Source organism: Lotus japonicus, chromosome 2 (genome assembly GCF_012489685.1).
Source record: "Lotus japonicus ecotype B-129 chromosome 2, LjGifu_v1.2".
In the NCBI taxonomy this organism is placed as follows: Eukaryota; Viridiplantae; Streptophyta; class Magnoliopsida; order Fabales; family Fabaceae; genus Lotus; species Lotus japonicus.
The window spans coordinates 51,802,405-51,829,307 of NC_080042.1; the positions used below are offsets into that span (position 1 = coordinate 51,802,405).

Sequence of the window (26,903 nt, forward strand, 5' to 3'; positions counted from 1 at the left end):
AACAAAAATATTCAAGTCGGAGCAAAAATTGTCAATTAAAAGTTGAGTAAATGGTTTCAACGTTAGTGATGCATGCTTCCCCAAGTTAGGTAACGTGTATACAGCAATTTTGTGTCTTCAAGCAATACACTAGAAGAGATAAGTAAGTGAGGGACTTGCTGTTATTTTTCCAATTTTATGTCTGGAGGAAGAGTACAGTTTCAGCTACAGGATTTCTTGAATTGTTTTCAAGTTGCAGATTGCGGTTTTCCTTGTGAACCTTTGATGGGGAGCTAGCTATATGTCTAGTTCAGTTTTTTTCCTCACTTTGCTAATGTCCCTGTACTGTTTTTTCCTTATTTCTCCCCTTTCCCTCTACTTTCTGTTTTCCATGTTCTGTCCGTCCCCCCTTTTTTCTGCTTTTCCCCTGTATCTTTTCTTTGTATTTTTGGGTGGCACCCCTTGTGCCTTTTATTAATAACATACTATGGCTTATAAAAAAAAAAAAAGAAGGTAACATGTATACAGAACAAGCAAAAGAGAAGGCAATTGCATAATTTTAAATCTGCATAATTTTCGAGACCTTGCACAATGACAAAAAAGAGAAGGCAATTGCATAATTAAGCTCACAAATTCATTGCTACAAAATACTAATCAAGCTCAAGTCTCAAACACCATAAACTATGTCATAAAGAGCTACATATTGTATGCCAAAATACCACAAAGAACTAATTAAACTCAAGTCTCAAACTCCATAAACCATGCCATAAAGAGCTAAACATGCTCAAGTGCAGAGAATTAAAAATGCTCAAGTATCCAATGAAGGGCATCAATTGGTAGGTGGATTTGAGGAGCCAAACACCGTATACATGATCACATCCTTGCGTGCTTCAACCGGACATTCAAGAACTGTTTTAAGTCCGTCAACATCTTTCATTAATTTGCAAAAAATCATAGGCCATAAATTTTCATTGCATCCGCATTCCTTGATTAATTTCCAAGCTTCTTGCCCAGAAATTGGAGGGCTGTGACGCTCTTTCATTATAACATTTCCTTCTCTTAGTGCTGCTGCAACCTCTTGCATTGCTCCTTTAATTCCAAGCATGTCATCATTCTTCCCTTTGTTGTTAGCCACTTTTGATTTCTTCCTTTTGTTGTTAGTACTTTGTGTTGGTGAAGGATCTTGAGATTGAATTTCAGGAGAAAAATCATTGTTAACATTATAAGCATCAAAGTCCTCTAATCTTACCTCATTCCGAAGTATACCATCATCAATATCATCAATTGAATCAAAAATATCAGATTCAGTAGTTGAATTAAGTCGCTTTCTCATTTCTGATGCGGTTTCAGCTTCCTCTCCAGTAGCTCGATCATTCCCATAAAGTGTCACCATCGCCTCATAGTGTGGAAGTGAGGTATTTCTACAATTTGCTGCTTTTGGTTTTGACTAATAAAAGCAAAAAATTCACAAAAGTTAGCCAGCAATTCAATAATGACATTAGTAAATAAAATTACATGCATGTTACCTGAATTAGAGCTTCCCAAACTTCTGGTTCAGCATCCCATAAATGAGTAGATGGGTTCCAAGCAAACCCACTCATACCATTCTTAAAAATATCATAAACATCAGAAAACTTTTTTTTCAATGTTTTCCAGCGGTTTTTGATCTTACTCTTGTCAATTTTCATCGCAAACAATACACTCAGCTCACTTGCGATTCTGTCAAGTGCTTGAGTAGTGAACTGACCATTAACTTTGTTACCGGCGGTAAACTCGTGCATGAAAGCATTGACAAGAGCATCATCCATGGATCTTGTCCAACTCATGTTATTACCACTACTAGTTGTTGCTTGCTTTTTGGGCGCCATACTGTGATATTTATCAATTATAGCATAACACAATTAATAAAATGAGATGATTACAAAATAATAATAATCAAAAAAACATGTCCCATTTGAAGAAAATCAGCATTACAATAAATTCAACCAAATTCAACTACAAGTTCAACATACATCAAGATAAAATAAAGAAAGTAAGGGATATAAGGGATAAAACAGAACCACTTAATCAGCAAAAAAAATCATGTTATAGCTAAAATAGTAAGGCTCAAACCAAAACCAAAGCTTATTTAAATCTACACGGGCTTCATCTTGTGTCATGTATAGATTCCACAATGGCAATATCACAAACAGATGGGGTGCACCAAATACTTGGAAACTCCAACAAACTAGTACAAGATTGTTTCTAAACAGATTGTTTATACCATCTATAGAAGCTAAATTCTACTGTATTGCTATTGTTCTAAACAAATTGTTTATACCATCTATATCACTCCATTTTTCATTGTTAGCAAGAGGTCCGTGTTCTCTCACTCAATTACTACTTTCACAGCAGAAAAAAACCAGCCAAGGGAACAACCAAATGAAACGAAAATTGTAGAAGGTTCTGCTAAAACATACCTCGGTCGCGGATGCAGGGCGCCGGCGCCGCTGACAAGGAGGAGGCGGCGGCGGCGGAGGGAGAAACCGGGGAGAGGGGCACCAGCGGTGGAGAGAGACCAGAGATGGACAGAGCAATTGGTATGAAACACGTGAAATGATGAAGGAAGAAATGAAATACACCGTCAAACCCTATTACTAAGAATTGGAATTTTTAGATTTGTATAGGGTTATTTTTGTCTGAAATTTATTTCCCCTCCAAATTCCCCCACTTTTGGGGGGAACAAAAAATTGAGGTTGGAGGGATTTTGCTCCCCTCCATTTCCCTCCCCTCCCCTCCTAAAGTTTGAACCAAACAAAATTAGATTTTAAAAATCCCTCCCCTCCCCTCCCCTCCCCTCCCCTCTCCCCCAACCAAACAATGCGTAAAAGAAAGAAATTGCAACTTGCAGGTCTCATCCAAAGTCCTAGTGTCTAGGTAATACAATCCAGATTTGGGTTTAGCCTTCCCAATCATCCTCAAATTGAGGCTGTCCTGTATGACAAGAGATTGTTTCAACAAAATGATTTTATAGTGTGAATATATATCAAACAGAGCTGAAACAGAAAGCAAGTTGTATTGAAAAGAAGGGACATGAAAAACATTGTGCAAGACAAGACTTGGTGTCAAATGAACAGTACCAATGCCCTGAACTGAGATGTGAGTCTTGTTGGGTAAAGTAACAGTGGCTGATTGTGCAAAAGCATATGTGGAAAACAAAGATTGATCATAGCATATATGATGTGTGGCACCCGAATCAACTATCCACAAATATCCTAACCTAGAATGCATCATAGAAGTGGTGTTTGTCATAACAATACCTGACTTGGTGCCTGAGGATTCAGGAACATCAACTGAGTCCGGAGAAGTAGTGGTGAGTTGATTTGTAAGTAGTTGAATCAACTGGTTGCATTGTGCTGGTGACAAAGTAGTAACAGCATTCTGAAATGTGCCACTGGCTTGACCAGCTACTGCATGTGTAGAAGGCTTAGACTTTGGCTTCATTCCAGGAGGATAACCATGGAGCTTAAAGCACTTTGCTGCTGTATGACCAGGAATACCACAGTGAGAGCAAATTGGGCGATCCTTCTTTGAGTTCTTTGCTTTATCTGCTGAGTCGGAAGAACGAGAGCCTCCCTGGGAGCTTGCAGTCGCAGCAAAAGCTTGTGTTGTAGTGGCTGAGCTACCAGCACCATTGCTGACCTCGCGCTGCTTCTCCTCTTGAATAACAAGAAAGAAAACCTTATTGATAGGCGGAATAGGATCCATGAGCAGCAAGGTACCACGAACTTGGGAGAAAGAATCATTCAATCCCATCAAGAAAGACATAACATGCTCAGTTTCAGCATGAGCAATAAGAGGTTGAATTGCACCACAGATACAGTTCACAACAGGCTTGTATGTGAGCAATTCATCCCAAATTGTCTTCAATTTTGTGTAGTAAACACTTACCGAGTCCGATCCCTGATTGAGGCTCATCAATTCACGACGGAGCTGGAAAACTCGAGGTCCATTCTCCTGTGCAAAACGCTCACGCAGATCCTGTCATATCTCTGTTGCAGTACCAGAATACATGATGCTAGCCACAATTTCCTTTGAAACTGAGTTGAAAAGCCAAGAAATCACAACGTTGTTGCTGCGATTCCATGATCGGAAGTGCGGATCGGAAGCATCGTGTGATTCAATCTGATACCATATTGAGAGAAAATTTGTAGATTCTGAATCAGTGTTTGTTTATTGATCAGAAATGTGTTTATATACAAATGCTAATCAACTAAGCTAATCTCAACTAACTCATAACAAACTCTCTAACTAACTAACTGTAGCTAAAACTAATTCTAACTGACTAACTGAACCACGTGCTTAATTTTAATCACACGTGTCTAAAAGCCTAAATATAATTACATGTATTAATTTACATTCTAGTTATAGTGTCATACTGAATCTGAAACAAACCCTATGAGATGACAATACAATCAAACGCGTAACTATGAAGAAAAAACATAAAGCCACAGAAGTTCCTTCTCTTCCAACTTTGATAATAAAGCCACACATGACAGCAAATGCACCCTCCCAACATAAACCAGATAACCATTCCCACAAACTTGCAGGGCATTTTCTAATGCTAATCAATCCAATTATCCAAAGGGTTCTTTTATAAGGAAAATAACAGCTTGGTATAATGACTAACAGAGGGTCCTTTTGTAACTGGTTGCCCATAAGAGAAAGAAAAAATGAAATCAGAAAACAGGAAGGGGAAAAGAAGGACTAACCAATCAAATTAGTAAAAACTTGAAAACTAAAAGGGGATTTTCCAATTCATCAAGGAGAAAAGAATTGTAACAAGTAGTATATAACAAATTTGAGCACAAACAAGAATCTCAATATGACCAAGGTTCTCAATCTCAGATGCGCTTCTGCAGCAACATGAGCGAGAGAAAGACCAGCAGCAGCAGCTCCTGCAACCTACCACACCCAAAACTGAAAGAACTGAAGATAAAATAAATACATTTTGATGATAATCACAAGTTAATCAGAGAGTACAAGTTAGTTTTTTTAACCTTTTCCAAACAGGGCTTTGAAAGAAACACGGTTCATAGATATTCCTTCTGCTTCAGCAATAGTATCAGCCATCTCAAATCCCACCTGAAACAAAATCCCAAAATTTGGGTCAGATAACCTACTTACATGCATTCATTCAGCTATGCAGATGTTCAATAATCAAAATCAACTAAAGCAAAAATCATGAAGACTGTATGCATCAGAGGGCGTCCCATTCTGGAAGTTCCTGGTGCTATGTAATAATCAAAAGAGAAAACTACACAAGCCTACTATGAAAGAGACATCCAGAAACCAATTAAATCACAAAATGGAAGTTCCTGGTATTATGTAATAATCAAAAGAATCAAGCAGATACATTCAAAATAAGTTAATGGAACACATGAGGAAAGAAAAGAGAGCACCAACTATATGAGAAAGGAGAAAATCCAGGTTCAGAAGAATGGCACTTCAGCAACACAAGCCTTTTTTCCAATTTTCCAGAGTTGAAGACTCCAAACTGCCTCAGGGGGCGTCCCATTCACCTCGCTGCTTCAGCCTCTTCGTGTCGTGACGGAGCAGCCTCGAAGCAACATCAGGACCGCGTCGGAGCAGCGCCAGAACCGCCTCAGATCTACACCAGCGATCGTGCAGTGGTGGTCCTACACGCCGGAAGTTCGAGAGAGAGAGGACAATGGAACTATTAGCAACAGGATTAAAAATGAGGAGGACGTGGTGGTGCGGTGGAGTTCGAAGGAACGATTCTGGAATTGGTTGAGGAAAGTGATGTGGTTATGGAGTTGGGAAGAGGATGGTGATGCGATTTTGAACAGAGGAGAGGAGTGGTGAGTTCGACGGTAGTTTGGAGAAGAAACGGAGGTGGTGAGTTCGACGGCTATGGAAGAGAGGATGGGAAGAGAGGGTAAAGGAGGAGGGGTATAATGGTAATGTTAGGTAATATGGGGTAGGGATATAATGGTATTATGGAGGAGAGATATAAATAAAACTTTATTTATTTGACAGGATAAAATGGTAACTTACCATGTTAATTTTCAGCCACCCAAAATAGTTAGACTTTAGAATTATTTTTTCCATATTTAATTGTGGCCAGAAATTGATTTTGAAACCCAAGTCACTGGTTCACCCTAGCCTTCACCCAGGTTAATTCCTAGTATACAGCAAAGACATGTCATCTTTTTCTTTTAGCATCTTAAAAACAAACTACTGCAAAATTGGAATTTAGTTAAAAATTGAGAAATTATTCAAAACGCAGGAGCACTGAATCAAGCCGCCGCCGCCGCCGCAGCACCACCACCGCTTAATTTGGAACCACCGTTCTCTATCCATTTGTGCGCAATGTCAATTTCAAGGTTAAGGTGGTTTCTTCCGAATCCCACTTTTCTTCTTTCATTTTCATCCCTTCACTCTCACACTCACGCTTTGCCCCTTTCCACACACAATCCTGATGATGCTGTGTCTTTATTCCATCGCTTGCTCCAAATGCGTCATACTCCATCAATCATCGAATTTGGTAAGGTTCTAACATCCCTCATGAAGGCGAAGCATTACTCCACCGCCATATCCCTTTCTCACCAAATGGAATTTAGGGGAATCATGCCTGACATCTTTACTCTCAACATCTTAATCAACTGTTACTGCCACCTAGGTCAAATCTCTTTTGCCTTTTCTGTTTTGGCCAAGATTCTCAAGAGGGGTTATAAGCCAAATACAATCACCTTCAATACCCTCATTAAAGGTCTCTGTCTTAAAGGTGAGGTTAAGAAAGCACTGCACTTTCATGACGACCTGCTAGCGCAAGGAATTCAATTGAACCAAGTCAGTTATGGGACCTTGATCAATGGGTTGTGTAAAATGGGTGAAACAAGAGCTGCCGGGAGTTGGGTTTGGGGCCCCCCCTATGGGGCTCCGCGCCCCACTTAAAGTGGGGAAATTACGGAAAAACCCCCTTTACAAGAATACGGAATATTAAATTTCGTATTCAATACGGAATATAAAGTTCCGTATTATATTACTATGTAATCGACAGGGGTTTTTTCAAAACCCATTTCAGCGCTCCAAACCATTCCCAACCCTTGCTCTGCAATCTTCGAGACCGACGCTCTCCTTGCTTCAATCATCATCTGGACAGGGTACCATCGTCTCCATCATCAACCCCATTCTCCCCATTCATTGCATTGAACCTAGAGGTAAGTAAGTTTGGATTTCAACTTGAAATCACCATTTAACTTGAAATTATGGAATCTTTCAACCCTAGGATAGTCGATTTATGCTTAAGTAGATGTTAGGTTGGCTGAAATTGTATAAATTGGTCTTTGGGGCGAGTTCCAATCATGCAATGTCGTTAATGGAGTTCTGGTTCGATACGGAACATAATATTCCGTATTCAATATGAAACTTAATGTTCCGTATTGGATATGAAACTTAATGTTCCGTATTGGATATGAAACTTAATGTTCCGTATTTGGTGTCTGTTTAGAGTTATAAACTTAATTTATAAAATGTTTTTATAAAACTTAATATAATTAGCTTAGTTTATTTATAAAACCTAATCTAATTAGCTTAGTTAATTTATAAAATGTTTTTAATTTAGTTATAAACATCGTGAATTATTTAGTGATTTTATTTAGAGATTTAATTGAGAAATTTAGTAATTGAGCGAGTATAATTTATTCAGTGAATTTATTTAGAAAATGTTTGCTCTGAATATATAGTGAGAATGAAGAACAGAAAGAGGTCTCGAGCTAGTGAGGATGCGGGGCCTACAGAGGATAGACACCGGCGATTACATGCTTCTAGCCGGCGCGGCGATCATGCTGCGACCTCTCACGCGGTTGAGGCTTCAGCTCCAGCTCCAGTTGATTCTATGCAGTCGCCCATGGTAGAGGCTTCAGCTCCAGCTCCAGTTGAGCCTACTGATCGAGTTCCTACTCCGCCGTCTCCCATGGTTGAGGTACCTCGCCATGAGTCACCAGGCGAGGAGTCATCAAGCGAGTCGTCATCCGGCGATGAGTCATCCGGCGATGAGTCATCCGACGAGGAGTCATCCGGCGAGGAGGGGTCATATGACGAGGATAGTATTCCTCCTCCTGATGTTGATGCTGATGTCGTGCCAGAGGCACAGGGTGGCGAGGAGGACCTGATCCAGAGGTTGCCGCCGTTTCCGGGGGGGCCTGTTGATCTGTCGCTTCTCACGCATTATGCTGATCACAAGGCTCCCTGGACGTGGCATGCACTCCTACGCACAGACGAGCGGTATGTGGACCGTCGACACTTGAGGGTGGCCACAGCTGGGGGGAAGGTTTGGAACCTTGCTTGTGATGGTGATTCAGACAGTCACAGGAGGGTTCGAGAGTTGATTGAGCAGACGGGTCTTCATCAGCTACCCTGGTGCAGCTACTCGGAGACAGATGCAGGCCTCATTTTGGCCCTTGTGGAGCGATGGCATGAGGAGACTAGTAGCTTCCACATGCCGTTTGGGGAGATGACCATCACCCTGGACGACGTGTCGGCTCTTCTCCATCTCCCAATGGGGTCGAGGTTCTATACGCCTGGGAGGGGGGAGAGGGACGAGTGTGCAGCGCTATGTGCTGAGTTGATGGGAGGATCTGTTGCTCGTTATCATGCTGAGTTTGATAAGAACAGGAGCCAGACTATTCGCTTTGGGGTCTTGCAGACCCTGTATGATGCTGCGTTGGAGGGTATGTCTTAATTATTACTTGATTAAATAGTATCTATTATTATTGTATTGTTATTAACTGTTAACTGAATTCATTTCATTGTAGAGCACCGATATGAGGACGCTGCACGGATTTGGCTGGTGAACCAGCTAGGCGCGACGCTCTTTGCTAGCAAGAGCGGTGGATACCACACGACCGTCTACTGGATAGGTATGTTGCAGGATCTCGGTCGAGTGTCCAAGTACGCGTGGGGCGCAATTGCGCTCGCTACGTTGTACGACCAGCTTGATCGAGCGTCCAGGAGGGGGACGGCCCAGATGGGAGGTTTCAGCTCACTCTTGCTAGGATGGGCCTACGAGTACCTTTCTGATCGCGTCATTATCCGGAGGGCGGATCCGGAGTACTCACAGGACCAGCCTAGGGCGCGGCGGTGGGTTATGTCCCGGGTCGGGCATGCAGGCCTCGATGAGAGGCGAGTCATGCTCGATGAGCTGACGGTGGATGACATTATATGGACCCCATTTGAGGACCATCGGGCTCATCGACCACGGGATCAGAGGGCCATGTATTCTGGCTACATCCGGACGCCATTTGGCCGTGTTGTTCGACGACATCTACCAGAGAGGGTTCTGCGCCAGTTTGGCTACATCCAGGATGTCCCTCGACACCCCTCCGAGATCCAGACGACTGGGTCCCTTGCTGAGACCGCAGATGCTGCCTATGCTGATTTTGTGCCGCACCTGCGCCCTCAGGGGATCCCTGTTACTCATTCGGGAGAGGCTGTGGAGGAGTACATGAGGTGGTATGGCGGTGTGTCCCATCGGTTCATCATCCCTGATGATAGGAGGGAGGAGTTCAGTGCTGTGGTAAGTTTGAATTTTATTTTTCATGCAATTGTGATTTTTTGTTCATGATATTTTATTTGTACACTCACATTTATGTACATTATTTTTGCAGACGGTTGTGCGTCGGGTCGTGGACTTGTTGGAGCAGTCACTGGAGGTGCCAGATGCTCTTGCAGTTGGCACGCATGCCCGATCCCTCACTGAGAGGGCGCTGGATCTTATTAGATCCAGCGCATTCATCGGTACCCAGGGAGTAGCCTTTGCTGCTGTCCGAGGAGCTGGAGCTGCAGGAGGCAGAGGTCGTGGAGGTAGAGCGCGTGGAGGCAGAGCCCGTGGAGGCAGAGCCCGTGGAGAGGGTGCACCTGCAGAGGGCGCTCGTGGAGGCAGAGCTCGTGGACCTAGAGGTCGGAGGGGTGGCGGTAGGGGTGGCGGTAGGGGTCGGGGCGAGTGACTGTATATTTGTATATATTTTTTTGTGTACTTTTATATTATGACATGTGACGACATTGTATGGACTCTTTTTATATTAACCACGCTTTCTATTTCCACCTATTATGTTTAGACTCTTATAATGAAAAATAACCTGTATAACTACACCGTGAATAATGAAAGGCAAGATAAGTAACATAAGGCCCATCAATATACCAATGACCATCAAATTACTATTATTAAAAGCAGCAATGAACAACATAAGGGCAAGGCCCATCAGATTAATATTACAGAGCGTTTACAAATGAATATTACACAAAGTGTGGCGTCAGTCTGTGGTGATGTCTACATAGCTTTGGTGACTAAGAGGAACACCAAAAGTAACAAACCAAGCTTCTAATTCTGATGTGAACCTGTGTAAACGTGTAACATATGGGACGCACCAGCTTACTGATATAGGATCAACATACCGTTCCCACTGGAGAGCAATTGGCGGCATAGAATGTCCAGGAGTTAGATGGAGCTACATTATAGAGAATAACAATAAAATTAGATAACTTACAAATACAACAAATTAATTCACAAACTGGATATTAGTGTACGCAATAAAAAAATACCTGTACAAAGTGATTTATCACATGACCAACAGCTATAACACGATGTACAGGAGGTGGACCTTCTCCTCTTAGTGGAAGGTATGACCAACAACCCTGAGAAGAGATGGATATGAAAACCACTTGGAACCTGGTTGCTACAAGGTATCCCATCTCTGGCAGTTGCATCCATTTATCCTCGGTAGCCGGATGACCAGGAGGAAGAGTGAGTCGAGAATGTAAGGCATTAACCACATGTCTGGACCACATTTCATCATACAATCCTCTGTGTCGTTCAAGTTCGTCTATCAACGCTTCCCTAACACATGGCCAACCTTCCTCACCTGATGGTAGTCCCAGTAATTCAGCAATGGCTCTATAGCCACAGTTACCATCGTCCTCAACATTATGAACTGTGTGTATATATGGGTGGAAAAAGGATGGAAAATGACCCATGAAATAGCTTGTATCAGACTTCTTCACACGCTTCTTCTTCTTTGGTGGTTGCGAAGCCTTCTTTGCCTCTTTGATCTCCCTATCAACATGCTCAAAACCTGAAGGATCACGAGTCAAGGATCCTATTGCTTTAACCTTGGGTGGTTTTCTTTCGTTCGCCTTAAGAGTGCGCTTGGACCTTATCTGAACCTCAGGAGTACAAAGTGAACTGCTTTCAGGACAATAGATAGCTTGAAGCTTCCTCCTTACCATACTCTGCCCTCCAGTATCCAAAGAACTGAAATAATGTGTCAATGCCTCAACTTCTGGTTGCATATCTCATATAATTTTTGTACCTGTTACTTGTTGTTGTTCCAAAGTGCATCACATGATTTGTCCATGCCTTGGCAAATTTTTCCTTGTGGACCAACCATGTAGTAGAACAATAGGAGGTAAAGTTGCTGTATTTGTCCTTGCACATATTAAACAATTGCATCCATTGAACTTCAAATTCTTCAACTGTTGCAGCATCCACCACCTCTCCCCACTTCCCCATAACCAATTCAGCAAAATCATCTGTACCAACATAGAGTTTGCACTTTGCCAAAACACACTTGTTGATGTGCCACAAGCATAATAAATGGCTGGTGTTGGGAAGGCTTTGCTTAGCAGCACTCAATAAGGCAAGATCCCTGTCAGTAACAATCACCTTAGGCAACATGGCTTGATCAGCTAATAGAGACTTCATACACTCCAGCGCCCAAACGTAGTCATCTGTGCCCTCATTAACAATGTAGCAAAAGGCTATGGAGTATGTCTTATCTGTGGAAGTCAGTCCAACAATCTCAAGCAATGGAATTTTATATTTGTTTGTCTTGTATGTGCAATCCATAATCACTACATATGGAAATGTGTTGAACAGTTTGATAGCATTTGGATGAGCCCAAAATACATCCCTAATGACTTCCGATCCAGGCTCATGTCTTTCAAAGTGGACGTACTTGTCACCGTCCAACTTCTTCAACAAGTGTTGCATTTCTGTCAATGACCCGCGGAGGGATTTTCTTAACCTCTTGCAAGCACCATAAATCTGAGATATGGTAGTCAAGTTTAAAGGATTGTTTTCCTTCAAAGTCAACAGCATCTTTCTCGGTGGAACCCAACTCTTTGACATTTTTTCCACTTGCTCCTTCTCTTCGGAATTTAGACGACCAACAAAATTGTGGCCAAGTAGTGACCTAGCTGGTTCATGGTTGTGTGTACCTTCCATCACCTTTAGCCGCCAATCTCTATCTATGCCATTTTTCATAGGTCGTCCTTTTAGTCTAAAAGGACATTCTGTCTTTTGTGTTCTCGTTCCTTCAACAAGGTCAGGGTCTCTGTAGGGAACATACTTACCATGCTTCTCGCACCCCAACATGACATAAGCTTTTCTGCTTCCATTCCCACCGCTATCTGACTTTGTGATCAACACAACATATCCATTTTCAATCGCAATTCCATGAACCCAATTGATAAGATCATCACGGGTAGGGAAAATCTGTTCAATGATGCATACCCAACACACAAACAAGGCATAAACAAGGGTGATCAAGACATAATAAGAATTGATATATTACACTTTCAAAACAATGCAAAAATCTGTTCAAAGAATACCTGATCAGTTGTAAATAAATGCGAGACATCTATACTTATACACGGGGGTACAAATGCTGGTGGTGGCACCTCTTCAGGTTGAGCATTGTTCAATCCAACTTCAATCAATTGGGATTCATGAAATAAAAATGATTCTGTCATCCCTGGAAGAGAATACGGAACTTTATTATCCATATTGCATACGGAACTTTATAATTCGTATTTAATACGGAAATTTATAATTCGTATTGAATACGGTATATTAATTTTCGTATAGACTCCGAAACTTTATATTCCGTATTTTAACACATCTCAGAATTCAGAAAATCATCATTCTAACTACTTAATCTACTTAATCTAACTACTTAATCTAACAACTTCAACTACTTAAACTAACAACATACAACAAACAACTAACAACACTTACCTCAAATGCTATCTTTTTGCATCCAATGGTGGAGAGCTTGCCAATGAAGGAGTTGGTGGTGGTGGTAGGAAGAATGGAAGTGAGGATGAAAGTGAGGTAGGAGAGGGTGAGAGAGAGGGTGGTCTGGAGGCATTGAGGGGGTTAAGGGGGCTGGTGAGGGGTTGGTGACGGAGGAGTAATGGTGGAGGGGTTGGTGGAGGGAGGAGTAATGGTGGAAAAGGTGATGACTGTCAGAGTTATAATACGGAATTTTAACTTCCGTATTCTATTTTATAGAATACGGAAGTTTAAGTTCCGTAGGGCATTTATGGGTTAAAAAAAAAGAGGTGGGGCGCGGAGCCCCATAGGGGGGGCCCCAAACCCAACTCCCAGAGCTGCCCTGCGATTGCTGAGACAGATTGAAGGGAAATTAGTTCAGCCTGATGTGGTCATGTACAGCACAATCATTGATAGCCTCTGCAAAGATAAACTTGTAAGTGATGCCTGCGATTTATATTCGGAAATGGTACTCAAGAGAATTTCTCCTACTGTTGTCACTTTCAATGCTCTAATTTATGGCTTTTGCATTGTGGGTCAATTGAAAGAAGCAGTTGGTTTGCTAAATGAAATGGTGTTGAAAAACATCAACCCAATTGTTAATACTTTTAATATTCTGGTTGATGGGTTATGTAAGGAAGGAAAGGTGAAAGAAGCTAAAAATGTGTTAGCTGTGATGATGAAAGAAGGTGTAAAGCCTGATATTTTCACTTACAATTCTATCATGGATGGGTATTGCCTAGTTAAAAAAGTGAACCAGGCTAAAGATGAATTCAACTCTATGACTCAGAGGGGAGTCGCTCCTGATGTTTGCAGCTACAATATCATGATTAATGGATGCTGTAAGATTAGAATGGTGCATGACGCTCTGGATCTCTTTGAGGAAATGCATTCCAAAAATCTGATTCCTGATACAGTAACTTACAACTGCCTTATTGATGGTCTGTGCAAAGTAGGGAGAATATCTTGTGCTTGGGAGCTTGTTGGTAAAATGCACGACAGAGGTCAACAAGCCAATGTAATCACTTACAATTCTTTATTAGATGCTCTATGCAAGAATCATCATGTTGACAAGGCAATTGCATTACTTGAGAGAGTTAAAGACAAGGGCATTCAACCAGATATGTACACATACAATGTAATTATTGATGGACTATGCAAAAGTGGAAGACTAAAGGATGCACAAGAGGTTTTTCAGGATCTTTTGATTAAAGGCTATCGGCTAAATGTTGCGACATATAGTGTAATGATTAAAGGGCTTTGTAGAGAGGGCTTGTCTGATGAAGCACTGGCCTTGCAATCAAAAATGGAAGACAATGGCTGTGTTTCTGATGCTGTAACTTATGAAACAATTATTCGGGTTCTCTTTAGAAAAAATGAGAATGATAAAGCACAGAAACTTCTTCATGAGATGATTGCTAGAGGTCTACTTAAGAGTAAACTTAAGTGAGGTACTTTCCAGTTAGACTTTGTTATTTTGAATTTTCATGATGAACATCTAGTCTTTTTCAATTATATTTTTAATTTCAATCTGAATTTGTATTTTATTTTTTACAAATTGTTAGATGTATGATTAGTTGATTAGTTGATTAGTTGTTGCAGTAGTTTCTATTTAGTCTTCAGGTATACTTACTGTTATGATGAGTTGGCATATGCTGCTAAGAATAAGATAGTAGGCTTTTAGCTTTTTGTTATAATGAGCCAGAAAATGTTATTCAGTTATGCTGAGCTCAATAGGTAGTTATTCTAGTAGCTTCGAGCTGAAGCCAATCAATCTTTAAATGAAACCTTTCTTTGTATTTTCCATTCAAAAAATGAATGATAAATTTAAGTTTCAGTTTTCCCTTGTTTTCTATCTATATTACTTTTGTATCATGGCATCAAGAGCTTCTTGACCCATATCCATGGCTTCCAATCCAACACAATCAGTGCCTTCTCAGGTGTCTTCTCCGCCACTGTTTGGCTATGTGCCTCCTTCGGTGACTACTCTGCCATCACCTCCATACTTTCCTTCTGAATCCCCAAATTGCCTCTGATTGTGATTCTGGTCATGGAAATCCACTCTACTTAGTCTGGGAGCAGCAGGATCTTCTCTTGCTTTCCTACTTGCAATCTTTGTCTTCCTTTGTTTGACTAAGGACATTAGTCACACTCACTCATGGCAGCTTTGGGACAAATTACACCATTATTCGCATGCTCAAAATATCGTCAAATTATCTCAGAAAATCGTCTTCGTATTAATGCAAATGTTGATTCGACAGCAAGCATCGAATTTTATTTTCTTTCAAGAAAATCTTCAAGTAATGCTTTGTGGCTTACCAGTAGAGTATGAATCTTTGGTCAATTTAGTCTGTTAAAAGAAATTGAAGGGTTAATGTTGGCGCATGAAACTTTCATTGAACGTAATTGGCAAGATCTTCTTGGTGATAATGTCATTACTAGAGGTTTGCTAAGAGTAAAACCACGTGCGATGCTTTCTAGTTAGACATTGTTATTTTGAATTTTCATGATAAAGATCAGTCTTTTTAATTATATTTTGAATTTGATTTTTTTATAAATTATGTAGTCATATTTAAGAGATATGGCTTACCTAATTTTTAACTTGTTAAGAAAAATATGAAAAGTGGCTTGCACATGAGTTGGAATTTTTATCAGTCGATTATAGGTCGGTGCACATAGCTTAACTTATTTATGTGTGGGCTTATGAAATATATATAAAATGAGCTAAAGAGTCTTTTTCCTTTTCTTATAATTTTTATTTGGCTGATAATGGTATACCTCCGCCAAGACACAAACAAGGAATGTTTTTTGTGATTTCACGAAGTTACAAAATCCCAATATTAGTTTCCTTTTCACTCAGCTTGGACTCTGTACTGTTAGCCTGCGTGCTTCTGGTTGTTTCCTATCTTTTGGTAGCCGAAGTACCCACTAACCTCTAGCATTACCCATCTTTTGAAATTATTATGCACTTGTATACATTATAAGCTTGTGTTTATATTGGTACCAAGTTTTCTAGTGAGGATATTAATGGTGGCATATAATAAGATCTTATTCTTCTCAAAGTTTTCTATTTGATAGGAGATTGGTGAATTACATGCATTAACATATTTGAATTGCATCTGAGCTGAAGTTCACTTCTTGGTCCAGGCCCTGAATGCTTATTTGAATGATACGTGAGCTTCTGGTTGTTCCTATCTTTCTTTGATGTGAATATAGCCAAGTACACTTGCTAGACCTCCAAAGTATTTTATCCTCTCAAGGCTTATATTCTACAACAAGTTGGTGAGTCTCTTCTCAAATTGAAACTAGAGGACAATAAAGTGACAAAGACTCAAGTCAATGAATAGAGAATTGTGAAAAGAGCAGGTTCCCCAAAATATCTCTTCCCAGTATGCAAGCGTTTCTACTTCGATGTAAGAGTCCCTCAACCCCATGTTTATTTGAGGTACTAGTAAGTATTTTATGTATTGTAAGATTGTTCAGAAAAATTGTGATAATTGAATACTAACACCACTGTTTTAAAGGGCTAAACATTTACTTGTTATCACTAATGCTATGTTTGGATTGATGGGAGGGGGTGGAATGTGATGGAAAAGTGGAAGTTAATCACACTACCCCTCCATAATTTCCGCCAAATAATAATGTTAGTTTTTCTATATCAACATTTCTTGTGTTTCTTGCTTTTTTCCTTCTTCATACTATACTAGTTTTTAACCCGTGCCTTGCACGGGGAATTTAATTTTGGAATTTTTTTAAAAATATTTGTTGAACAATTAATATTTTTTTTATTTATTCTATATAGGTATGTGGTTTTTTTTTCCGTTTTTTTCACATTTGTGTTGTAGGTGTTTTTTTTTTTGCAAAGTAATGTGTTTAAGGGTCGAAAGCACATTTAAATTAACTTATGCACGAAGGTTTGCAAACATAAAACGATTTATTGAATATTTTAGTAACATGGTAAATATACGGAAAAAAAAAATGTCAAAATGTTTGAAAGTGACCACCGAGGTCAATTTACGGAAGAAAAAAAACCAGTTGTCAACGTGGGTAAAGAAATAAAAGTGAAAGTTTAGCACAAAGGCTATTTATTTGTAAACAATCTTAAGGAAATGCTACTAAATCTTTGAAACCTTGATCTTTTTCAACATTTCTGCATCTTTACTTCCAACAACTTCTGTTATGGAACCATCTTCTGAACGACGTTTCATAGGTGTGTTGGAGTCTTCAACTATAGCTGGAGGTGTGTTTCGTTTACCACTTTTAGTGATCGTCTGCAAAACAAACCTATTTTATAATAGTGATGACCAATGTCTAAAATCTATTTTACAATAGTGATGACCATACCTCAGTTGGAGATTTTATATTTGAATCGGAAATATCAAAAATCATGATGTAGATATAAATAACCATTATTTAGCAATAAGAGTTTAAAATTTTACCTTTGTTTTGAATTTTGAAATTATTTGTGGGTCCTTGCAAATTTTCAAGACGTTAAATGCTGATTTAAACCACCTTCTGCATTTATCCTTCCCTACAACCTTGAACATAAATTTCTTGTGCACTAAATCTACAATTTCTTTTGGGGGGTGTTCCATGCAGCCGGTCTGGATTGCATTTAAATTAAAATGAAAAAATTAATATATTATGAATTAAGTGAGCAATGAATATGTACCTTTTTTGACATGACTATGTTTACCTTTTCCATTTTTTCCAATATCTCGTTGCCTTTTTTGTTCATCAGATAACAACCTTCGCGATAAAAAACGGTTAAAGTTGCAGATCCATTATTATCAGCAACATTAAGCAACAGTTTGTACCTGATGTAAAATGTAAACATTAATAATTAAATAAACTGAATATTTTACAAATGAATTTATTTATGCAATTTGGATTTTACCGTATGGTAGGAGCGATATGCTTGTTACATTTTTCACAATAATATTGTGCTCCGTCGGAGTATGCTGCTGAGTGACATTCACAGTCATGGTAATACCAATCATTTGTGCTCTCAATTTCCTTTATCGCGGCATATATAATGAATATTGTACGCTGTAGAAATGAATAAAATGCAAAAAAAAAATGTAGTTACAACTGATTGTTAGATTAACAGTGATAATAACAGATTTAAATGTAATACTTTTAAATGTACATACTCAGTAACATGTTTTTTAAATGGGAAGTGATTGTACTTGATTTTGTTGTTATTATTTTAGATAGTAATTAATTTGTAGAAAAAGTAATTAAATTGGTATAGTGTAAACTTTATTTTTATAAAAGGACGGATTATTGTGTCTACTGTTTTTTTTAACTGAATAAAAAACACACTATTTAAGATCCATTAAATACAATTATATAAGAGTTTTTATATTTATTAAATGATAATTAATATACTCTTTAAAAGACCTTTAAGTATCTGAACTTTTTTATTTCCTTTTTAAATATGGTATTTATTTTTAAAGATTTTTTTAAAAAAATTGATTAAAATTTAAGTTTTTTAAAAAAACATTAACTCTTATTGACTCTTTCTTGTTGGAAGTGGACTGTCTGGGAATTTCTCACATTTTCAGGGAATCAAATTCGATGGCTGACTATCTCGCTAAGTCAGGTTGCAATAGAGAATCTCTGCTCTGGGCCAAGTTCTAATGGTGAAGTGTTAAAACTGTGGGTCTTCTGTGAAGTTCACTGTCTCTTGTTTCTGTGCTGATTTGGGGCCGCTGGTCTATTGTTGTGTGTGTTTCGTGGTTGGGCGCTAGCTGCTTTCTTCTCCTCTTTAGTTGCCCGTGTTGTTGTCCTTGCTCGGCTTCAGCGAGTGTGTGCCTTGCTTTAGCCATCTGACTTTGTTGCCAGTCTTCTTCTCTAGTTTCCCTTGCTTGCTGTTTTGTTTTCTGTTTCTTTTGTTGTTAGCTGCTTTGTTTAGTTTTTTTGTTTTGGTTCTTTTCTTTATCTATTTGTATTCTGATCTTGAACTTAGTTGGGAGGGTCTGTTTCCAACATCTTTTTTATCTATATATCTCATTTGGCTTTAAAAAAAAACATTAAATAAGTGTTCCAGCATTTTTTTTTTACAAAACAATCAAAACGTTTTTTTTTTAAGAATTGAATTTAGTAGATGTTGTTTTAACTGTTGACTATAAAATAATCTTTCTTAAAAATGTTCAAAACGTGTATCAAAATCTTTTTTTCCTATTATAACGTTATGAATTTAAAGCAATTAAATTCAATGAAAGAATATAAGAGTTTATGATCTAATTAATTGACATTTATCTCATTATTAATGTGTTATTAATTTCCTATAATAGGTGATTATTAATTTAATTTAATAAGTATTTAATTCTGTAGTTAGTGTTTAAAAATTTATATCCCCATGAATTTTGTATTTAAAACGCATTTTTGTTTAGTGTAATCCTAACATTATATGTTTATTTATTAATTTAATAATTTATTCATTAATACTAATTTAATAATATAATAGGTAATGGTCGTTGAATGAATAATCAAAAATAAATGTCTAATAAATTAAATTAAAAGTGATGAGAACATACCGATCTGCAAGTAACCAAATTTTTAATCCTTGTGCTTGGGAAAAGCGTCAGAAACTCATCTTATTCAGTAACGTTTAATCTTTCAATCACAACGTTCATAACTTGAGTATGAATTGCGTCACACTCAAATAATATGCGAAGAAACAAAAATTATGTTGTTATTTGTCATCTAAATTTGTTCAAAGTAATATGAAATCCACAGTACATACATACCTTTCTCTGTAGGATACTGCTTGTGGAATGTCAGGGTTGAACATTACTTTAATGCATTTTAACCCAACAATTAGCTTATATTCCCCTGGAAAAATTAGCGATCGATTGTAAGTTTAAGTTTGAACATGTTGATTTATTATATAGAAGTTTATGTTTGTTTGTTGCTCAAAATAATTAAATGTACCTTGATGAATTGTTACTACTTCCAACAATATGATAATAACAACATGCAAAAGTGGAAGACTAAAGGATGCACAAGAGGTTTTTCAGGATCTTTTGATTAAAGGCTATCGGCTAAATGTTGCGACATATAGTGTAATGATTAAAGGGCTTTGTAGAGAGGGCTTGTCTGATGAAGCACTGGCCTTGCAATCATAAATGGAAGACAATGGCTGTGTTTCTGATGCTGTAACTTATGAAACAATTATTCGGGTTCTCTTTAGAAAAAATGAGAATGATAAAGCACAGAAACTTCTTCATGAGATGATTGCTAGAGGTCTACTTAAGAGTAAACTTAAGTGAGGTACTTTCCAGTTAGACTTTGTTATTTTGAATTTTCATGATGAACATCTAGTCTTTTTCAATTATATTTTTAATTTCAATCTGAATTTGTATTTTATATTTTACAAATTGTTAGATGTATGATTAGTTGATTAGTTGATTAGTTGTTGCAGTAGTTTCTATTTAGTCTTCAGGTATACTTACTGTTATGATGAGTTGGCATATGCTGCTAAGAATAAGATAGTAGGCTTTTAGCTTTTTGTTATAATGAGCCAGAAAATGTTATTCAGTTATGCTGAGCTCAATAGGTAGTTATTCTAGTAGCTTCGAGCTGAAGCCAATCATTCTTTAAATGAAACCTTTCTTTGTATTTTCCATTCAAAAAATGAATGATAAATTTAAGTTTCAGTTTTCCCTTGTTTTCTATCTATATTACTTGAGAAAATTAAAGACAAGGGTATTCAACCAGATATGTACACATACAATATAATTATTGATGGACTGTGCACAAGTGGAAGACTAAAGGATGCACTAGAGGTTTTTCAGGAGCTTTTGATGAAAGGCTATCAGCTAAATGTTGTGACATATAATATAATGATCAATGGGCTTTGTATAGAGGGCTTGTCTGATGAAGCACTAACCTTACAATCAAAAATGGAAGACAATGGCTGTGTTCCTGATGCTGTAACTTATGAAACGATTATTCGTGCGCTCTTCAGAAAATCCGAGAATGATAAGGCACAAAAATTTCTTCATGAAATGATTGCTAGAGGTCTTCTGTAAGAGTAAAATTCGGTAAGATGAATTCCAAAAAAACATCAAATTAAAAAATATTTGCTCAAAATGAAATATTTATCTTCTATGCCCTTTGTGTCCATGATCCTTCCCTCCCAAAACTTTCAGTTCGGTACTTTTCAAGGCTTGTTCTCAATTTGTATCATTGTAAATTGCATGATTGTTAACATGATGCTTATATTATATTTGTTGTATATAGTATTCTATTTTGTAGTTTGTTTTTGTCTTTTTGATAAGAAAAGAATTATATTAGTGAATAATTATACAAATACTAGTGTTTGAGAGAGCCAGCCTCTCCCTAAGAATCAATTTCTCAAATTCTGATTATCCTAAACCACCCCTAGGCAGTTTTTGTAGAACATAACTTACATAAACTGATGTAACTAACTAATAGTATCTAACCCAATAACTATCCCATCAGTTTCTAACCCACTAACTGCTCTTAACTGCCTATAGCAGTTTGCGCCTCCACTGGTTGAGCCTGTCCTGGCTGCGCGGCTGCCCTATGGCCATCAGATGCTGTCGTACCACCCATTGTGGTGGTTGGTCTAATTTTCTTCCTTTTACGGCTATAGAAATGGTAAATTTGGGGTCTCTCCCTATCAGTCTTATAGAAGCTTCAAGGCTCATTTGGTTTGACCTTCTCTGTTTCACGGACGTCTATGACACATGCCTCAATTTTTCATCTTCTCCGTTCAATGACTCCTTTCTTTATGATAGTAGAGGAACGAACAAGCTGTGATGATGCAGGTTGTTGTGCAGTAAGGGGAGAAGGATGGGATTTGTAATGGTAAGGTTGGCATCTGGTCTGGGTCGTTGGGGGAGCATCAAATGTTGTCTTGGCGACAGGGTGACTTTGGTGAAACTTAAGTGTGTAATTTTCAATTTTCAATTGCTGGAATGTGGAAGTTGTTCTTATGTTTAATCATGTAAATATTTGTTGCTTATGTATAATCTGTTGCTTATGTATATTTGTTTCTTATGGATAAATTTGAGACCTAGGTTTCAAATTTGATGGTCATAAGAATCAATAGTTGTGGCCTTACGGTAAGTGGAAAAAGCAAATCGATTTTGTCAAATCTGTGTTTATTGTCTAGACGGATAAGATTTCGTTCTATGTTCATCGAACTATTGTCAATGTCTTTGTTGGTTGCTGTTAGTGTTCCTTTGTTTAATTATTAATTCTGCTTCTTTAGTAGGGGTGGCATCAATTGCACTTCGACTCTGTTGGTTTGGAGAAATATTCTTACATTATAAAGACATTGCAAATTGTTTTACCTTGCCAAATGTGATCATTGTTTTTAAATTTATGCTATTGCAGAGAAATATAAGTAAATTTCTCGAGTATAAGAAGGCTGGAAAAAGGTTTTATGTAGACGCTCCCAACAGCAAGAACTATCCAAACCCTTTCTTTTTACTGCATGCAGTGAACTACCTGGATATTGATCAAGTATGGTCTTGCTATAGTAAAGATGTATTTGATTTTTTTTGAAAGATGTATTTGATACTCATGGATATGATCCAAGCAAATTGTATGATGAAATAGGTACTTGATCTTCTGCCCTCCATCTCTCTTTTTGTTGTTCCTAGTAGTTGTGTATTTTGCTCCAATTGCGTAGTTTCTAAACATGTATGGATATCACTATTAAAATCATTTTAACTGTTCAGTGTACTTTTCCCACTCCAAAGATAACTGAGGTTATCTTTTAGGCTGAAATGCAGGGTTAATTTATTTGCAGTTGTATTAGAGTAGTAGCCATAACTGTTAAGCTCGGTAAAGTATAATTTATCAGGCTAAGCATTTTGAGTAGCAATTAATTTAAAGAAATCATGTCTGTGTTGCACTACCTTAGATGTCTCTGCTTTTGGTTTTTTACTTCCCTTCTTCGTCCACTTCTTTTTATCAAACTTTATTGTTCTTGACTTGTCAATCTGAATATTTGCTTAGTTTAGCTTCTATGGGTATGTCAAGGTTTTAATATGATTCATGGCATTCATTTTTAAATTAGTTTTAACTGAATAGTGGATATTAGAAGTCCTTTGGTATTATCTTGCTTATCTTTGTGATCAGGAAATTGAACCTGTATGGTTCTTATTCACTGCGAAGCTCCATGATTCTAATCAAAAGGCTGCAGGGTTCTAGAGTCTAGACCCAGTGCATCAGTGTAGTGTTTACTATTAGAAAGAAATAAGAAGACTTAAATCATGTTCCTTTTCTCATTTACCAGTTTTGCTTAACATCATAACGTTTTTTGGTAGATTCGTTAGACTCTTGTGAGTCTACAAGTCAACTCGACGAGTCGAGTTTACCTACTCAAAACGAGTCTGCGTAAACTCGTGAGTCTGACAACCATGTTTGTAGGTTTAGAGTTCTTATGCAAGGCTATGTCAGGATTCCATCAACAGAATCTGAAGTTTGTTTCAGGTTTCAAGAGTTTCATTAGAAGTTTAGAACCTATGTCTATGGCTGCTCATACCTGTTATGAAATAGGATTGGGTTTCTCTTCACTGCTATGCTGTGCTAATACCTGCTATTTGTACAACATATATGTACTGCAATGACCTGTGATTGAATTTGATTTAGTTTTCACAAAAGAGGGCTTTGTATTTTAAAGGATCAAATGCTCAAATCTAATGAATTATGTCAAAATAAAAAATCTTATTAATAATAAATTTTATTAATATTAAATTAATCAATTCAATTTGATATTCAATCATGAAACTAGAATAAACTATATCTACTTTAGAATTTACTCTGCAAGTATCTTTAGATAAGAAATATTTTAAATAGTGTTTCAGGTTCCAATAGTGAATGACATAAAAGAATGGTTGATCTAATAATTTAAACACTAACCGAAACATTCAGCTCCTCTTTCCCCCAAACAAAAAAAAGAAAAACGAAAATGCAAAATCTATTCTATTTGAGATTTATACAAAATCTTCTTGGAATACATTCTGATTTTTATTTTCTACTAGTTGAGCTCTCTAATATTAGAACACATTTTTAATACTTTAATAAGTATATCTTCTTCGTGACTGATGAATTTTACTGAAGCTAAATTGGCAGTTTTTGCATGCAGCTTATTACAGATGGGAATATAGCTGTTGCTATTGAAGCTATCCTGGGCTCCTGGCTATTGGTAATCTTGCTTTGTTCTTGTTTTTTATTTCCTGTTTTACATGTGAGTACTGTTTCCTGTTTTCATGGTCATCTGTTGTTTGGATTGAATTCCAGTATTAATATTGATTGGTTGCATTACCTGGAGAGATGCAGCTTTGAAGGTCATAAGCATGTGTAATTACAATAGATTAGATTTTTTGTTCTGAATTTTATATCACTGCAAATTTTTTGCAGTATGTACCTTCAACATTGAATCTTTCGCGCTCCTTCACCGCAAATTATATCACTCACCTTAGCTTATTCATTCACTTTATTCCACCTCCACTTCCTATTTCTCTGGTTTTGCAGCAAACAAAAGTGGGGCATGGAATGGAAGCATCGAAAGTTGTAGTGTGGGTGTTACATGGTTACTGCTTGGCTTGAGGAAGAGTATTAAAATACCAAGTGGAGACTCAAATAAGTCCCACAGTGGGTAGATTAGCTAGTGTACAAGTGTATATATAATAAAGGACACAAATTAGGGACTCAAATATGGAGAAGGTGTATGGAGGTTTGATGTTTAGAGGACCTGGGGTGGTGGTTTTATTGAAGAAGGTTGAAGAAGAAGAAGTGGGTTCAATGGGTGTCTCTGCTTGGTGGAGTTCATGGCTATGGGGGAAGGAGTGTGGCTTCTCACTCACTTTCCAGTATTCGTTCACTTTTTTGCAGCGAGCTCTTTCGAAGCTTGGGGGAGCATATGGCACAGTTTAAGGTTCATGCTTGGTTTATCTGGCGGCGTCGCTGCAATGTGATTTTCGACCGTGAAGCTGAGCCTTGGCAGCTGGTCCTGCAGCACGCAGCAACGATGCTCAAGGTGCTTCAAAAACCTCCGTCTAGTGCTACTGATCAGCGCTGGGTTAAGTGGCAACCGCCTCCCGAGGGCTGGGTGGCTCTCAACGTCGATGGCTCCTCCCTTGGAAACCCCGGTCGAGCTGGTGCGGGTGGGGTTTTCCGGGATGGCGTGGGCTGTTGGTGTTACAGTTTCTCTATATTTGTTGGTATTTCGGAGATTCTTAAGGCGGAGCTTTTGGCCATGTTGTATGGTTTGCAGCTTTGATGGTCCAAGGGTGTGCGACGGATGCTTGTGTTCACAGATTCTCAGCTGGCTCTCTCTCTTGTTCAGCTTGGGTGCGATCGCTTCCATCAGTATGCGGCTATTGTTGGGATGATCCATGATCTCTTGCGCTTTGATTGGCAGGTAAATTTCCGGCTCATCCTGCGTGAAGGCAACGCTGTTGTTGACCTCTTGGCTAAAGACGGCACTCGCGACTCTTGTCGATTGAAGCTCCTTGAGGACCCCCTCCAGGCCGCCCTTCCTTTGTTGGCGGATGATTACTGTGGCACCTTGTTCATGAGGCGTTAGCGTTCTAATCTTGTTTTGTTTTCTTTTTTCAAGCAGTTGTTTACCAAAAAACACCTAATAAAGTTGTACCACACTCGTAATTGTGGAATGCAATTTTTGTATCCGACAAATTAGTTAGCTTCGCATTTTAGATTGTGGAAGGTAAAAAGAATTAGCTTTCACATTTTATAATGTGGTAACTTAAAAATCTTGAGTGTAGTTTTGGAAGTTACGTGAAAGAGAATCATGATATTAGATGTGAGGGTGATGGTGTAAGTTTCTCTTAGCTTTCGCATTTTTTATTTTACATTCAGTAGCTTAAAAATCTTGAGGGTAGTTTTGGAAGTTATGCAATAGAGGATCATGAAGTTAGATGTGGACGTCGTGGTTTTAGTTTCTCTCTCCCTTCGATGAAGACGCTTATAGATTTCTCGCCTAACTCTCTCTTGCATAACTATTAGTCGTTTGATGTTGTTGGCAATGGATCCGGATCCCCTCCAACAGATGCACGGTCCGACAGTGTAAAATGGTGATTGGGAGAATAAAGTAACCAGTTGGTCTCTCACCTTAAGTTAATCATAGTCCTTAAATATATAAATCAATGGATGAGATTTTGTGGAGGGATGATGGAGAGAGATCTGTCGGAGAGGATCAATTTTCCTTGGTAATAGGTTGTTGCTTATACGGTATTAACCTTCAGAAAAGCACCCCATAGACCGTTGATCTTAAGGTAGCGTTTGGTAGACAAGTGGAAGAAACAGAACAAGACATATGAGTTTTGTTATGTGTTTGTCATGTTTTTAAACTGGAACATAATATGATACCAAGCTTTTTGAACGGAACACTTTAGTTCTGGGGAAAAGGGTGGAACGAAGGGGAACAGAACATCCTCATAAAAAATTTACGCGGTAAAAAATACCCCTAATTCATATTTGGAATATTTTGTGTCGGAACAATTTAAAATCACTTCTTAAAATGAAAATTACTTATTATATTTGTTGACAAACAAAAAAATAACTCTACTTTTCAAAAAAATCATTTAAATTAAAGGGTTCATTTAGTGTACACAAGGATTTCCTTGTGCAAGGTTACACAAATCTAGGATGACCTCTTATTATAGGTCCATCCGGTTAAATAATTTTTTTAAAAAAAGTTTTTTTTTTTTAAAGTTCTGTCTCCATCTCCTCTTCACCACCCTCAACCACCTTGCCCTCAGCCCCAACCACCACCACCATACCTTCTTCTCTCCTCTCCCTC

The 26,903-nt window shown here is 38.2% G+C and overlaps 5 protein-coding genes and 1 long non-coding RNA gene across 7 annotated transcripts; 4 read left to right on the top strand and 2 right to left on the bottom strand.

Annotated features, from left to right (window-relative positions):
* Positions 1–571: 571 nt before the first annotated feature.
* On the bottom strand, positions 572–2,736 carry LOC130738265 (uncharacterized). Its single transcript, XM_057590210.1, has 3 exons — positions 2,439–2,736; positions 1,506–1,848; positions 572–1,426 (listed from the first exon to the last, which is right to left on the bottom strand). Exons 2-3 carry the CDS (start codon positions 1,845–1,847, stop codon positions 809–811), a joined length of 960 nt encoding a protein of 319 aa, XP_057446193.1. The 5' UTR covers position 1,848; positions 2,439–2,736; the 3' UTR covers positions 572–808.
* A 4,190-nt stretch (positions 2,737–6,926) lies between these two features.
* LOC130738262 (protein MAIN-LIKE 1-like) lies at positions 6,927–10,088 on the top strand. 2 transcript variants are annotated; one of them, XM_057590208.1, is made up of 4 exons: positions 6,927–7,202; positions 7,728–8,714; positions 8,799–9,559; positions 9,651–10,088. In XM_057590208.1, the coding sequence occupies exons 2-4, from the start codon at positions 7,733–7,735 to the stop codon at positions 9,987–9,989; spliced, it is 2,082 nt and encodes a 693-aa protein (XP_057446191.1). In that variant the 5' UTR covers positions 6,927–7,202; positions 7,728–7,732; the 3' UTR covers positions 9,990–10,088. The 2 variants fall into 2 exon arrangements, with proteins under 2 accessions (XP_057446191.1, XP_057446190.1); XM_057590207.1 differs by lacking the exon at positions 6,927–7,202 and having other exon boundaries at positions 7,261–8,714.
* A 90-nt stretch (positions 10,089–10,178) lies between these two features.
* Positions 10,179–11,331, bottom strand: LOC130738266 (uncharacterized). Its single transcript, XM_057590212.1, has 2 exons — positions 10,585–11,331; positions 10,179–10,490 (listed from the first exon to the last, which is right to left on the bottom strand). The coding sequence occupies exons 1-2, from the start codon at positions 11,329–11,331 to the stop codon at positions 10,296–10,298; spliced, it is 942 nt and encodes a 313-aa protein (XP_057446195.1). The 3' UTR covers positions 10,179–10,295.
* A 2,079-nt stretch (positions 11,332–13,410) lies between these two features.
* Positions 13,411–16,719, top strand: LOC130738263 (pentatricopeptide repeat-containing protein At1g62930, chloroplastic-like). The gene is made up of 2 exons (XM_057590209.1): positions 13,411–14,544; positions 16,241–16,719. The coding sequence occupies exon 1, from the start codon at positions 13,488–13,490 to the stop codon at positions 14,541–14,543; it is 1,056 nt and encodes a 351-aa protein (XP_057446192.1). The 5' UTR covers positions 13,411–13,487; the 3' UTR covers position 14,544; positions 16,241–16,719.
* Positions 16,720–20,226: 3,507 nt separating this feature from the next.
* LOC130736589 (pentatricopeptide repeat-containing protein At1g62930, chloroplastic-like) lies at positions 20,227–21,132 on the top strand. Its single transcript, XM_057588403.1, has 2 exons — positions 20,227–20,356; positions 20,759–21,132. The coding sequence occupies exons 1-2, from the start codon at positions 20,227–20,229 to the stop codon at positions 21,130–21,132; spliced, it is 504 nt and encodes a 167-aa protein (XP_057444386.1).
* A 309-nt stretch (positions 21,133–21,441) lies between these two features.
* On the top strand, positions 21,442–25,847 carry LOC130738267 (uncharacterized). Its single transcript, XR_009019299.1, has 3 exons — positions 21,442–22,690; positions 24,225–24,284; positions 24,614–25,847. It is a non-coding gene; the product is annotated as an uncharacterized LOC130738267 (long non-coding RNA).
* Positions 25,848–26,903: the final 1,056 nt, after the last annotated feature.